A 16,083-nucleotide genomic window follows, 5' to 3' on the forward strand; every position below is an offset into this window, starting at 1 on the left:
AGTGCTGGACTGCAGATTCACTGACACAGCAGCAAACTGGCTCGGCTTTTATAGGAAGCCACAGCCCGGACAGGCAGTGGAGGAGGAAGTACTCAGATACCTTACTTAAGTAAAAGTACTAATAAGACACAAAAAAGTCCTGCATTGAAAGAATAAGAAAGTATGATGTTGAAAACAGAGTTAAAGTACAAAAAGTTCATTTTAATGCATTAATGTAAAAGCAGGATTTTTATGTTGTAGTTGGGTGAGAAGAAATATTTTGTGAAGGACTGCAACGTATTATTATTTTCATTATCAATTTATCTGCTTAGTATTTTCTTCATTAATAGATTAATTGTTTGGTTTATGAAATTGAGCAGCATCATGTCTTTTGAGGAACTGTTTGTCTAAATTACTTGAATTTCCATCTGCTTTGGATATTTGGCTGAATGCAGACCAACGCAAAATATGTTAAACGGTAACTTCACCAGTTTTACACATTTAAGTGTTTACTGTTAGAGGCCTTTGGGAGTTCTACAGCATATGTGAAGGCAAGTAGTATAAAGCCTTTTTTGGATTCAGAGGGAGCTGCATGTAACTGCCTCAAGTGATGTCACTTTGTTGCTTTGTTGCATTGTGGGTAATGTGCACCATGGTGGCATTGGTTTCTCTGCCCTTTTCCACTGAAATGACAATAACATTGCAACACATCCAGATGACAAGTTTCAGACGGTTTGTATGTTGAAAGGGGACAGAAGGTCACGTTAATATGTAGCTCCCTGTTTCCCTTTCTCATGTTTGCAGATTAAGTAACACTGAGATCCTAATTCAGCAAAAACTTGCATGATGCTGTAAAATTTGTCCAGGGAGTGGTGCACATAGAACCTTTTAGAGGAATTCACTTCTGCTGACCATTGCATAAAACACCCCTGCATCAGATATACAGGTATATGCCTAATTTTTTTTTTATTTTATGTTGTGGCAACTCTGTGGTTAACGTCTGACCGTCTGGTACAGTTCAGGCACAAAAAGGTTTGGGCTGGAAAAGATCATAGTTTGGGTTAAAACAGACAATCTTGTCACCAGTGTTGTCAATCAAGACATCACTCCTGTCTTGTGGAAATGTTTTAATGATACGAATAAAATGTAGACGGTCAATCTATCTGTGGTTTGCAGGAATATTCAACGGCAGCAAATGGGATGTCCAAACTCATTGCCTGTTCTACGTGCACATTGCTCTGTCAGCTGTGTTTTATTATCGTGGTGCAGTGTGTTGTGCATACTTATTGTAGGCGACTGAGAAAGTGTGCATATCATGCACGACAGACGAAACAAGACGGAAACAAACAGAGAGGGAGACTGGAATGGGGAGAAAAGGTGTGAAGATTTAGAGCTTGAATTAGCTTTCAGATCTGGTGGACTTCACAGACTTTATGTGTGATGATTATTCATCTTCTTTGGTTTTGCAACAGACACATTTCAACTATTTCAAAAGGTTTTCTTATCTTAATTTCTCAACGAAAAAATCTCCGTAGTGTTTTTTGCCATTTCAACAACATGAAACCACATTGCCTCACCAGGGGGCGTCAAACTCAGTACAGTAAAGCCAGAGTCAATGATGAGTTCAGAGCTGCAACCAAAGTTTATTTTCATCATACATCTTTCTTAAACATGTGTATTTGATGGATTGATTAGCTGTCACAGTGATGACGTAGCAGAGAAAAAGAGAATCTTTATAGAGTCTAGCGAATTCTAGTTTTGTTGAACTGGAAGCCCACAACCCAGATATGTTCAACACACCCTGATGTAAAACTGCCATTCTTGGGAAGCTGAACCCAGCAAACCATTTTTAGGTTTGATTGCTCAGCAAAAAGAAATTGGCAACAAGGTCAAATAAAAACAGAACAAAGAGAGATGGCATCGCAGAGGTGACTTGCATTTATTCAAAGAGGAAGTGGTTGTTAATCACAAGAGATCAAATATGATAAGCGTCCTCTACTTCAAACATACAATGTGTCAAGCCAAACACTTCTTTTAAGTTTAGTTTTGGCAAGGTGTATTTTATGAACTGAAAACTGAGTGTGATTGGTTTTATTTATTGCATAAGCCGAATCAATACCACTTTAATGTAACTATTACTGACTGTCAGTGGACTGTTGGACGGAAAGGTACCAATGATTTGCATTTTACATTTATCAATAAATCAACTGGATTTTACCCTCAGGACACAAGTGACATTAATACCCCCAAGGCATTGGACCATATGGAATACACGGTGGAGGAGGGGAGGGTATACAATACCCTCCAGGGAATCCTCTTGGCATTCCCCATGCCAGTCCTCCTGGGTATCCTCCTCCTGGGTATCCTCCTCCTGGGTATCCTCCTCCTGGGTATCCTCCTCCTGGGTATCCTCCTCTGAATCCTCCTGGGTTTCTTTCTGACCTTCCCTCTGATGTTCCTAGTCAAACAAAAGGGTTGGGAAACACAATTTTCTCTCTCAGTTTGTCCAAACTTGACATCAGTTTTTGCAACTCAAAGTTAGATTAAGAAACTTTCACAAAAAGGACAAGATTGATAATGAACAAAGACAATTACAGGTAAATTATTTACTTGGACACCCGGGCATTTTTAGATTTTCAGATCAGATCCAAATCCTGAAATAAAACCAAAACAACATCTTAACATGCAGAGACAAAAAAACGAAAAATGCAGATTCATGCAGTTGTAAAACATAAAATGTTATATAAAGTAGAATTGTAAAACTGTGTCTGACATGACTGAAAAAAGACATCACCGAATCATCAATTATGGCCAGAAAGCTACTAGTGAACTTACTGGGTGCTGGAGAGCAGATCAACAGACACAACCGTGAACGGGTTCGACATTTATAGAAAGACATGGGGCGGACAGGCAGTGGGAGAGGAAGTACTCACATCCTTTACTTAAGTAAAAGTACCAAAACTGCTCTGTGAAAATACTCTGTTACAACTTGAAAACATGTCAAGATAATCAGGAAAATCTGCTTTAATTATTAAAAGTAAAAGTGCACCATGCAGATTGTTGTATTATTATAATACATAACATTAGATAATAATGACTCATGCATTAATGTCGAAGTAGGATTTTACTCTTGTAAGTTGGTTGAGGTGGAGCTACTGTATGTCGGACAGTTTTGTATAAGACTGCAATAATTTTTTTTCAATTAATCAGTTGTCTGGCTCGTAAAAATGTATAAGGCTGTGCAAAACGCTGCCACAATAACCCGGAGCCCAAAGTTACAACTCCACAATTCTTGTTTTGTACAATCAAACCGGCGTAATCTTGAACTTGGGACTCAGTCAGCTTTCGTTGTTTCCACACATTGGACTCATGGAAACACAAGTGTGGGAGTATGATTGTGTCGATTTCTGTGTTGTATCACAAAATGCAGAACATTTTATTTTACATTCTTCTTCGCTTCCCTCCTCATCAACTTCTTTGATGTTGTCAACTTAACATTATATTTACCACCTTTTAAAAAGTTTAGTACTGCTTACTTGTGTTCACAATTTACAAAAATGTTGTCAAGTCTGAAGTCTTTGTGAGTCAAGTCTCAAATGTCAAGCCGTGTCTTACAGTTCTCAGGCTTCAAGTCCTCAGTTAAGTCTTCAGTGGGTCAAGTCTGAAGTTCAGTAAAGTTTTTAGGGAGTCAGATGTTACACAGTCTTAATATTAAACATCACATTTCACAACACACATCTGCATCCCCTTTTTACAGTACCAGGGAACCATGAAGCTACAGGGTGAGTAAACTTTTTCTATTGAAGTGACCATAACATTGCTACACATCCAGAGTATAAAAGGAAAAGTGTCCCAACCTCTGAATGTTGAAAAGAGACAGAAATGTCATGTTAATATTTGTTCCACTTTTTCATTTTTGCAGGTTGAGTAACACTGAGAACACTGAAATTTGCATTATGAATTAATTATGAAATTTTTTGTTTTGTTTTATTTAAATTATTTTTTTTAGAAAACACATGAACTGTCATTATGGTCATCAATACCAACAATCCATCATTGACACAGTAGATGTACAAAAATTACATTTATCTATAGAGATACGATTATTTATCTTTAATTAATGTACAGTATATTGGCAACATATTCTATTTAATTTCATGAGTGTCCCTGTAACATTTTTGTTTGTTTTTTTCTGTGGACTATATTTTTATTGTCCTTAATTTTTAGCCCCCATCTTAATAAGTTATAGATAAATAGATATCTCCACTATTTTGTGGTCTGTATGTTATAAACAGTAAGAAATGATCAAGATATGATTTTATTCATCCCTCTCCTTGGAATTTCATTGAGACTGATCATATGTGGCGATGAAGTGCAAATTATTAGATTACTTAATTTACAATTGAGCAAAGCGTGCTGGTGCTGGCTTGCAAAGAACAGCAGTTTGCTGCGTTACTCTGTGTTATATTGTTGCTGATGGAACATATTTGGGTTTCTTGCTGAAGAAATCTGCAGAAAGTACTTTGGAATCTGCAAATTTGTGTTTGTCATTTTTGCTTTTTCCACAGCTAATCAACTGATCAAATACACATGAGAAAGATTATCTGATCATTCAAGTGATCAACTGGACATTCTTGCATTTTCAATCATTTCAATTGACTTCTTGGAACGTTTCATTTTTCACTGTATTTACAGTGATTCCTGTTCCTTATTATCATGGCCAGCAACAGCCACCATGGCTGAAGAAACACAAACACAAGAGCGCCACCTGGAGAAAATGCAAGTCATCACAGTACATTTCTGACAGACAGATGATTTGCAATATGTGGTATATGTGGTTTACTCAGATACACTGATTGCAGCAGTGGTCTTGATTTGTACAAAGTTTTGGATTTTTGCTCTTGGTTTGATGTTGTACCATTCATTTTGCACAAAACTAATTTGCATCTTTTTTTCCACAAACTGTGTTAAAAAAAATCTATAGAATATTTATCGAAAATGAAAATTTTAAATGAGTATTAACATAATTTAAAATAACAAAAACACACACATAAACAGAAAAATCGCGTCTCCTAGTAGACAATCATTCAATAAACGCGTAGAAATACATATATAAGTAATTAGAATGAAATCAAGTTGCTTAATTTTGAATGAAAGTGTGATTTTTTACACAAATCTCCCATTTAACCCAGTTATTATTCAGTAGTTTACAGGCACTGGATCGTCATAATCAATGAGCACATGTGAAGTGTTTGTCCTTGTCGCGCTCTGATTGGATGACCTCACTGCAGACCCGCCTCTTTCTCCGCCCAGCTAGTTTGTGATTGGACGGCCGGCTCTCTGCTCATGTCTCTCCATGTGGAGAACTACTCGGACGGCACCGCGAGGTCTGCTGGGAAATGCAGTGTGAGCTGCGAAAGAACTCTGAACGTTCTTCTCGTTAAAGAACTACAACTCCCATGACAAGAGCAAAAAGGGGCAGAGACGTTAGAGAGGCTGAAAAGAAAATTATCGATATGGTTCAGCGGAGGATTCAACGCTGTAGCTGTCAATTACAGATATGACTGAAGGAACGTGAGTATTTTGTTTTATTTAAGGTTTAATGTCGCCAAAACTACAAGTTATTTAGTAGTTTAAAGGACGTATGTTCATTATGTTTCCGTCTGAAGTTTGAGTCAACATGTATGCTAGCTGTACCCTGAGTCAGGTTCATTCTGTCAGGTGGGGAAAAGTTTATGTCAGGTAAAGTAGTGAAATGAAGAATAGTTACTTGAATTTTGCTTATTCAAAATACTATTTGGATTTTCTTCTTAACTATACCTCAGACATTGTCATAAAAAAAAATTATGGAGCTGCAGGTCTTTAATTTACAAGAACCCTCATGCAACTGAAAAAAACACATTTAACTAACGTTTATTAATATTATTTACATCTTTAATTGTTGCATTTTATCAGCAACATCAGTCCTGATAATAACGAACCAAATATTAACTAATCTGCAGGAATTTAACCCTTTAAATACCATTTTGTTTACATGATGTTTTTTGTGTATATGAGGAACTTTTCAGTGTTTATGAAACAGTCTTGTGATTCCTCTGTTGACTATACATTTACATTTATCAGATGCTTTTGTCCAATGCAAATTACAGTAATTCATACATAAATTAACTGGTGGTGTCAGGAGCAGTGTGGGGTTCAGTATCTTGCCAAAGGACACTTTGTCTTGAGACCAAGGGAATCAAACCAGCAACCTTCCAATAAGAAGACGCTGATTTGTCCCCTGAGCCACAGCCACTCCATAAATACCCTCTAATAGCAAACCAGAAAGGACTGCTGTTTTTCTAAAGTTATATTTAATGCCTGTGTGATAAAAACCTCATTGTGCTAGAAACAATCTTTACAACAGACCATACCACTTTTGTCCAGAATATATGCAACATGCATGAAATCTACAGACACTATGACCTAATAGATAAGTTAAAGAATCCAGTAGCACAAACAGATGATCTGACATTAACATACTTGCTGTCTGCTCCTGTCAGGCACCTGCGGAGGCGAGGGGGCCCTTACAAGAGCGATCCAGCCACAGACCTGAGCCGCTGGAGACTGACGAATGATGAGGGCAGACAGACGTGGCGCTACGTGGAGGATCAGGACACCCTGGACAGAGAGCAGACAATGTTGGAAGCTCATTCTCTAGGATTGGACACAGTACGCTTTCTTTAACTTTCTTTTGTTCTTCATGAAAGTGAAATTAGGCTCTCTGGTCTATCCATATCACTTATTATCATCTTTTGACATGTCAGTCAGTTTGCCAAGCGTCACTTATTCCTTTGTACAAAAACTGTAGCAGATAGAATACAAACAATACATTTATTTTTATTATTGCTGAGCAAACTGGCTGCCCTGTAGTGTGTAACATCTGTCCATTTCTAATCATCCATTTTCTCCACAGAGTAAGTTTGTGTCTGGCTCCCCAGCTGCTCACACGGCTGTAGATGCAGCTCTGAAAGGGATGCACTTCTACAGCCACCTGCAGGCTGAGGACGGTCACTGGGCAGGAGACTATGGTGGACCTCTCTTCCTGCTCCCAGGTGAAGCGAGTTCATCCACCTCCATGTATTCTGCAGCAGCCATCATTGTCCTGACACCAGTGTTCTTGTGCATGTGTTTCTAAAATTTTAATGTCACTATGTTGGTGTCCGTTTCTGTGCTCCAGGTCTGCTGATCACATGTCATGTGGCTAAGATTCCTCTGGCCGAGGCCTGGAAGAAGGAGATGGTGAGGTACCTGCGCTCTGTTCAGCTGCCAGACGGAGGCTGGGGTCTGTAAGTCAACAGCATTTTGACTTCTGATATTCATACACCTGAGTTGGGACACTGGCAGAACAAAAAACATACAGGGTCAGACTGTCTGTAATTACTGATTATGGCAGCATCATGGATGTGTTTGGTTTCTCACCAGACATATTGAGGACAAGTCGACCGTCTTTGGCACAGCGCTGAGTTACACCTCATTAAGGATTCTGGGAGTTGAGCCTGATGATCCAGATATGGTTCGAGCCAGAAACAACCTGCACAGCAAAGGTGACATAACTTATAAATAATTCTGCAGGCGATCACAATAGCGGATCATCTTCAAAAACATATTTTATTCAAGGGCTATATGTTGCTGCTGAAGACAAATCTGAGGTGTCACATATGTTTCTAGTAATAACCATGTTAATTAAGAGTGGTAATAGCTTCATACTAAAGCTGTCAGTGTTCTTTTTATGTTGTACAGGCGGAGCTGTGGGGATTCCCTCGTGGGGTAAATTCTGGTTGGCCATTTTAAATGTCTACAGTTGGGAGGGAATGAACACGCTGCTGCCAGAGATGTGGTAGGTTGGACGTTAAAACATTAAATGTATCTTCTCGTCTTTTTTTTTTTTTTATTGCAGCGAGCGGATATGAAGTGTTTAGAACAGACTGAATAACTGTTGTTCATGTTTGTCAGTTGGTGACACAGAGATTAATTTGCTGTTTTCACCATCGTGCACAAAAGAAGTCAAATATTTGTATCAGTGTGAACATTTTTTCTTCTGTATCAGTGCAGGGCTGATGTTTGTAATTGTGTCCGTCCCCAGGCTGTTCCCCACCTGGATGCCAGCCCACCCCTCCACCCTGTGGTGTCACTGTCGTCAGGTGTACCTTCCCATGAGTTACTGTTATGCTGTCAGACTGGCTGCAGAGGAGGACGCTCTAATCCTGAGCCTCAGAGAGGTGCTGAAACCACATCACATCACGAGGGGGCGCCATACTCATACTCACTGTATAAAGCCAGACTTATAACTTATTGTGCAAGATGTTCTTCCTTCAGTCATACTACCTCTTCAGCTCTAAAGATGTTTGTCTTGGAACAACTTTCTGCTCTGCTGTGTGTGAATGCAGCAAATCTGGAAAATGTCGGGGGTTTTGAAAGTCATAATTGGTAAAATAAGTTAAAGGTAAAGTACTTTTTCTCAAAAGGAAAACTGGAATATATCATTATCAACATCATACACTGACACTTTACAGATGGCTTACAAATTAACAGGAAAACCCGACATGCTGTGGCTTCATAAGGAGCTGGGAACCGTGAACAGCTTCAGTGCTTCATATGTGCATAGATTCAAATCATAACTCTGGACAAGAGCTCCAGTTTCTCCAGAAACTCCCAAAGTTTTTAAACTTAGTTGAGATCTGTTGATTGTGAAGGCCACAGTATTTGATTCGCATAATTTTCTCACTCGTCAAGCTACTCTGTGATCCCTCGTTCCTTGTACATCAGTGTAGGAGTGTACAGGATGGAATTTTCCTTTTCTGTGATCCACCTTTAAACTATGCAGGAGGAGCAGCACAGTGTAGCAGCTTGTCTTTTATTTTGACAGTCTTTCACTGGAAAAAGATGTGAACCAACTTTTCTTGTTTATCTAGAAATAAACAAGACCAAAGAAAAAAGAAAATATCAACATAAATGCATATATTTATATATATATATCATGATTATACGTATGCATCATAAGTGTTGCTCTTTGTTTTCAGGAGCTTTATGTCCAGGACTATTCTACCATTAACTGGCCCGCTCAGAGGAACAATGTGGCAGCATGTGACATGTACACACCTCACAGCACACTGCTCTCCGTCGCCTACAGTAAGTACGCACAGAGGTGGCAAAAGTACACACATACTTTACTCCAGTAGAAGTACTGATTCTTTACTTGAGTAAAAGTAAAAGTACAGGCACTGAAATGTAAAGTAAAAAGTATCCCACTGGTGGACATTTCTACTGGACATTTCTGAGTTGATTGTAGTTGTAGTTGATTGTTGAGTCTCATTCCCAGGATGTCAGATAGCCACATTTTGGGTTGGTAAAGCGTTCTGACCAGCAACAAAGTGAGAAAATAATAAAATCCGGGCAGAGGGCTGCAGGATCTCTGCAGACACGAGACACTAACACGCCTTTTCTCCCTGTTCCAGTCTCACTCTGATGATGGTTGTGGGGAGGGCAGCGTGCAATGGCACAAAAATTAAACTATCAATAATTATCCTCAAAATCCCCTCAAACGATAACGAGTCAGCGAGAGAAAGTTCAGATATCTGTGTTCAAATGTGGGGAGGAAAAGTAAAGACAATAGCTACATTAGTACAGTAACAAAGTTTTTGTACTTTATTACTCCCCACATCTGAGTATGTACAACACACTGTGTACCATGTTGATAAACCTACACAACCTACAGAAGCATGCAGCGGTAGAACAGGCAGCATGTTCAGACTGGTTCCAATAACTGTTAACAGTGTGTAACAGTGATTCAACACTTTCAACGGTAAAGCTGATGACACACAAATGTTTTGTTGAACTTGAGTGTGAGGTAATAAATGGGGGGGGGAAAAAAACACTTTCCTTGATGACAAGATGTTTTTCTGCAATGATAAGAAGAAGTGAAGTAGGGTTTTCCCTTAAAGTTGCTCTGTGAATCACTCCTGACCCTGTGACTCTGTTCCTGTTCCCCTGCAGTGGTGTTAAACGTGTACGAAGCCCACCACAGCACCACGCTGAGAGGAAAGGCTGTCAAAGAACTGTATGAACACATCCAGGCTGACGACAGCTTCACTAAATGTATCAGCATTGGACCGGTAATATATGAACAGATATCACAAATAGAATATACACATTGAATTGAAAAGAAACAGAGGATGTGAACATGAAGTTCTTGGATTTTCTCCTCAGATCTCCAAGACCATCAACATGCTGGTTCGCTGGTATGTGGACGGTCCCTCCTCACCGATCTTTCAGAAGCATGTGTCCAGGATCCCCGACTACCTCTGGTCAGTCAGCTGCTCTCTAAGAAAGAATTAACACAACAAACCTCTGTTGCATCACTGGTCGTATTGACGTGTTGGAGAAAGAAACTCTTTGTGCTGGATCTTCTAATCCATATTGTGTCATGCCTAAAAAAATGTTTATTCAACACTAATAAATCCTTCAGCGACATTTGGCAAGTGTTACATAACTGAAAATCTTACAGTAGGTTCTTTGTGTTTCAGGTTGGGATTGGATGGCATGAAAATGCAGGTGAGAATTTGTTCACAGCTCCCCTTTGTATTCTGAGTGACAGTGCACAATGTTGTCTGAACCTAAATGCTCATGTTTAAGAAGAAGCTCAGAGTAGCAACTTAAAACTAAATATACTTTTGTGCTTGCTGGTTCCAATCCTTTGACTTTCAGCCTACGCATTCACCTCAGCTTTAACTCACAATCTGAGTGTTTGACCACTTCTCTTTGTTGCGCACAGGGGACGAATGGATCTCAGCTGTGGGATACTTGCTTTGCTGTGCAGGCTTTCCTTGAGGTAATGCAAAAATTGCCACTGATGTTTTCAGTGTTGATGATACAAAACGGCAACAATCACATATCAAAAGATGTAGTAACCATGCTGCTGTTTTTTTTACTAGCTGTAGCTCAGCCTTACCTCAACCCTAACACTGAGTTTTATCTGTATTGATGCTCATGAGATGTCTTTGCTGGAAGACTTTGATATTTCTTTTTTTTTTTTTTTTGGCCTTTTTCGGCTTTATTGACAGAGTAGCTGAAGAGTTTGGACAGGAAGCAGGGTAAGAGATGGGGAGTGACATGCAGCAAAAGGACCCGGGCCGGGAGTCGAACCCGGGTCCGCTGCAGAGCCTTCGGCACATGGGTCGCGCGCGCTACCGACTGAGCTATGCGGCGCCCGAGACTTTGATATTTCTGATGCATTTAACCTGTTGATTTTACGACTTACCTGTGGATGTAAGGCTCTCAGAATCAGTAACATCCTTAAAATGAGTTCTTAAAACGAGGCCAGAGAGTCATTCCCACTTCTCAGGCCTCACTGACAGGATGTGATGTTGTCATTATTTACTCTGAGAGCTGTTTGAGCACTGTGGTTGGCATGTAATCCTAATATAAAGGTATCAGGTAGATGATCATAACACGTTGTTGGTTGGGGTCTTTCAGGCAGGAGCCCAGGATAACCCCAGACTTGCCCAGTGCCTCAAAGATGCCCATCAGTTTCTCACCATCACACAGGTACCACCAGCTGCATGTTATTTAGTATGTAGCTTCAGTCAGATGTTCAAGTGTACCACATTCAAACAGTGTTATCTGAGCTGCTTCCACAAAAGGGAAAACTTATGTCTGACTAGTTTTTCCACTTCATCAGATACCTGAGAATCCTCCTGAGTACCAGAAGTACTACAGGCAGATGAACAAGGTGCGACCTCTATTACACAATTATACAAGAGCCACTTTTGAACACACAAAAGAACATTTCTCAGCTTGTTGGCCTGTGTGTGTTTCATGCATTTCAAGCTTTGTTTCTTTCCAGGGAGGTTTCCCCTTCAGTACCCGTGACTGTGGTTGGATCGTGGCTGACTGCACAGCTGAGGGCCTGAAGTCAGTGATGCTGCTGCAGGAGCTCTGTCCCTCCATCGACCAGTCTGTCACCTCAGAGCGCCTTTATGATGCCGTAAATGTGGTGAGATAAATATGATGAATAAGAGAAAGCTTCAATCTTACATGAATGAAAGTTTCTTGTGGTCGTGAAGCTTCAGAGGTTATAGTTTGATGACATGACTGGTCTAAAGGAACAGTTTGACACTTTGGGAAATGTCTTTTCAAGAATTAGACAAGAGGATCGATATCACTCTTTTATCTGCTTTTCTCTATATATGAAGCTACAGCCAAGTACGAGTTAGCTTAGCTTAGTGCAAAGACTGAAAACAGGAGGAAACAGCGAGCTTGAGTCTTTGCAAAGGTAATAAATCCACTCACCATCATGCTGTTGGAAAATCTGTGAAGTTTCATGGTCCATAAGATATTTCTGGAGCTTCACAGCAAAACAGCTTTGTAGTATTCTTGTAAACAACTAAAGCAGATGGAAATATGTTTCAAACATTAAAACACAGCCAACAAAGAAACATAAAATAGATTCATACAGTTCATCCAGTGAGATCCAAATCTCTAAAAGCCCCAAGATCCTGAAATCGATTATTTACACCCTTTTTTAAGCCAAAATCTTCACTGTAGGTTCTAAGCTAAAAGTGTTAGCACACACTCCCGTCTGTAGTTGTAGTTGGTGCACTTAATCGACTGTGTGAGGTGTGAATAATGTTTTTTTCGAATCAGTTTGGGATCTCAGGGCTTCTTGAGACTTGGAGTACACCTGACAAGTTTCTGTCTCCTCCTTGCAGCTGCTGAGCATGAAAAACTCCGACGGTGGATTTGCCACATATGAAACTAAGAGAGGAGGGAAACTCTTGGAGCTGCTCAACCCGTCCGAGGTGTTCGGTAGGTGTCGTTACCCAGTTAATGTGCGTCATTGCCAGATGTGTTCAGTCTTGATCATTCTGTCACAGGATTGATTAGTTGGTATTACGGAGATGTCCATTTCGTAACTTCTGCATCCTGCAAGTTGCTGCTTGATTTCACCTTCAGCTGTGTGAAAGAGCCCAGTTCACTGTGGGGACCCGGAGTGTTTCTCAACCTGCAGATATGAAAACGGGAAACAAGGAGACAAATAAAGATCTGACATTTTCATTTCCTTCTACAACGTCTGGAAAATACTGCAATGTTAAGGTCTTCATAATTGAAAAGGTCAAAGAGCCTAAAACACGAGTTGCTGTGTAAGAAAGAGGATGTAGTACATGTTGTGAAATGTGACGTTGATTAGTAACGCTGTGTGTCGTCCGACTCTCTTCTTCTGTCTCTCTGTAGGTGACATCATGATAGATTATACCTATGTGGAGTGTACCTCAGCAGTGATGCAGGCGCTGAGGCACTTCCAGAAGGTCTACCCTCAACACCGTGCTGAGGAGATAAGGTACACTACACTACACTACACTACACACAGACATACACACTCACATTTGTAGCTTTAAAAGGGAATTCCGGTATTTGTAAGCCTGGGCAGTACATTTACATAATTTGGTTTATTAATGGATGTTTAGTTTTGGAATCAGTCCAGTAGATCGACTCAGTTTGCAGCCACAACAAAACTGCAATGTAATATCAATGAGGAACAGACACATTAGACAAAAATAGGTCTAATAAATGAAGGATAACTCTCTCCAGCTCTTTCTGTCTGAATCAGTTCACCTCACATGATTTCACGGTGACTTTTCCTTTTCCTCCACACAAAAAAACATGTAAATATACAACCCGGGTGTGAAAATATCAGAATTCCCTGTTATTACTGAAACATGCACAACCCATGACAAAGACAAACAAACTAAAGTGGCTTTAATGCATTTATTTAGATAATTGGTCACCATTCATTTTTTTTAAATAACTTTTGTCTGGCATTATTTTGTCAGGGGGAATATTTGAAACTCTGAATCAGAAGTGAAGGTTGTTATTTTGTTATTATTTTTCAGCTGCACTCTAAAAGAAGGACTGGAGTACTGCAGGAAGGTGCAGAGGCCTGATGGCTCGTGGGAAGGGTGAGACTACAGCTGCTGTTGTGCTACCTGATATCCTACCTCATGAACAGGTCACGCGTAATGAGAACTAATCACTTTGTGCTCAGGTCCTGGGGAGTGTGCTTCACGTATGGAATATGGTTTGGCCTTGAAGCCTTCGCTTGTATGGGTCACGTCTACAAGGATGAGTAAGAGTTCCAAACACTGATCGCTTAAACTTCACTCCAAACCATGATCATCATTTTTGACCCATGACAAGCACACCAAGCAGCACAGGACTCTGTGAACTCTCAGCCTACAGACTTAATCACGCTGCTGTGCCCTCTGTTACCAGGGATGTGTGTGTGGAGGTGCAGAAAGCTTGTCAGTTCCTGTTGGACCGGCAGATGTCAGACGGAGGCTGGGGGGAGGACTTTGAGTCGTGCGAGCAGCGGTGCTACGTCCAGAGCGACGCATCTCAGATCCACAACACCTGCTGGGCTTTGTTAGGCCTCATGGCTGTCAGGTAAAGCAGCGCCTGACATTTATCCACCATGTCCAACAAGTTTTACCAAATCCAAATAAAATCAGACATTCAAATGTAATCAAATCTCCTCTTGTGTCGACCAGGCATCCAGACGAACGGGCCATCGAAAGAGGAGCACGGCTGCTGATTGACAAGCAGCTGCCCAACGGAGACTGGCCACAGGTGATTCTCTCCCCTTGCTCTCAGTCATCAGTCATTAGCAACTCTAAAACTACAACAAGGATCATTTCCCAAATGTGAGCTTTAATATGTGATTCTTCTCCCTCCCCAGGAGAATATCGCTGGTGTGTTCAACAAGAGCTGCGCTATCAGCTACACCTCCTACAGAAACGTCTTTCCAGTGTGGGCCCTCGGCCGCTTCTCTAGTCTTTACCCCGGCAGTCCGCTGGCTGGGAAGGTGAAGCTGTGACGACCTTTCAAAGCTCACAGTTCATCAGACTGCCGGAATGAATGAATCGAAACGCCCGCGACTCAAACAAACAAACAACAGCCGCAGATAAAGAAACACACTTAATTCTTTGAATAACTTTCTATGTCGACATTCCAGGTCCGCTCATCCGTCAGAGCTACTCTTAGAAATCTGTTGTGATAATCTGCTGCTGTCGAAGACGCCCAGTTAATGTGGGCTGGTTTAGAAAGTGTATAAAAGCATTCATGTCCACGTTGCCTTATGTTCGTGCTCCTTCCTCACCATTTCCATTTAGAATAAAGAATTTTTCTATTATCTTAACTCTGTGTGTCTTCAATGATTTTTTTTCATTGGTTTGTGCACATAAGAAAAAAAATATTGTATTGAGAATAAGACGTAATACGGATCAGTCGGGAGTTTTATTTGTATTGATGAGACTAAATGTCATGAACAGTCCGCTGAACAGTCGGGTCTGCGAGCAGTGATGTCACGTGTTGTTTTAACCTTTATCGTAGTGAGTCCGTCGGCAGAGCAGGAGCGTTTTTCAGCACCGCCTCCTCCTGCACGTACGATAGCAACCAGCAACAAGTGTTTGTGTTAGTTTTACGGTTGCTAGGCTGAAAGAAGCAGAGCAGAGGGGAGGTCGTGTGGCTCACATCTGTTTAATGTCACAGAGCCTTTTGCTTCACAACAAACAGCATAAACAGCTATTTTTATTATAATTTTGTATGTTTTTAGTTTATTTTTACGCCTCCGAGCTGGCAACAGTGTGTACAGAGGCGTTATGTTTTGGCGTTATTTCTTCAAATTTGGTTCAAATGTTCACTTGGACTTCAGGATGAATTGATTAGATTTCGGTTGCCGTATACGATATCTCAGAAATGCAGTGAGGGGAACTTCAAATATGGTACAAGTGATTTGGTGGCCAAAGGTCAGAGGTCAAGGTTACTGTGACTTCACACACACACACTCCACAGCTCTGGCCATAATTCGAGAATTCAAACAATAATGTTTGATGCACAAATGTCAAACAGGATAAAATGGTGAAGTTAAGACATTTGGTATCGAAAAGGTTAGAAGTTAGATGCCCTGTGACATCATAGTATGTTGCAAAAATTGTTCTGGCCATTAACCAACACCACAGCAAACTGACTTGTGCAAGATCTACAAACCTGCAACAGTTTACTCATAAA

The 16,083-nt window shown here is 40.5% G+C and overlaps 1 protein-coding gene and 1 long non-coding RNA gene across 2 annotated transcripts; one reads left to right on the plus strand and one right to left on the minus strand.

Moving 5' to 3' along the window:
• Positions 1 to 1,626: 1,626 nt before the first annotated feature.
• LOC119026490 lies at positions 1,627 to 6,598 on the minus strand. The gene is made up of 3 exons (XR_005077168.1): positions 6,502 to 6,598; positions 2,575 to 2,633; positions 1,627 to 2,437 (listed from the first exon to the last, which is right to left on the minus strand). It is a non-coding gene; the product is annotated as an uncharacterized LOC119026490 (long non-coding RNA).
• Positions 5,402 to 15,211, plus strand: lss (lanosterol synthase (2,3-oxidosqualene-lanosterol cyclase)). The gene is made up of 22 exons (XM_037110930.1): positions 5,402 to 5,553; positions 6,522 to 6,690; positions 6,935 to 7,073; positions 7,199 to 7,307; positions 7,444 to 7,565; positions 7,762 to 7,858; positions 8,105 to 8,240; positions 9,042 to 9,150; positions 10,015 to 10,133; positions 10,228 to 10,325; positions 10,545 to 10,572; positions 10,793 to 10,849; positions 11,494 to 11,565; positions 11,699 to 11,749; positions 11,864 to 12,013; positions 12,729 to 12,825; positions 13,252 to 13,357; positions 13,911 to 13,976; positions 14,063 to 14,143; positions 14,290 to 14,460; positions 14,565 to 14,643; positions 14,753 to 15,211. The coding sequence occupies exons 1-22, from the start codon at positions 5,540 to 5,542 to the stop codon at positions 14,888 to 14,890; spliced, it is 2,208 nt and encodes a 735-aa protein (XP_036966825.1). The 5' UTR covers positions 5,402 to 5,539; the 3' UTR covers positions 14,891 to 15,211.
• Positions 15,212 to 16,083: the final 872 nt, after the last annotated feature.

Source organism: Acanthopagrus latus, chromosome 9 (genome assembly GCF_904848185.1).
Source record: "Acanthopagrus latus isolate v.2019 chromosome 9, fAcaLat1.1, whole genome shotgun sequence".
NCBI lineage: Eukaryota > Metazoa > Chordata > Actinopteri > Spariformes > Sparidae > Acanthopagrus > Acanthopagrus latus.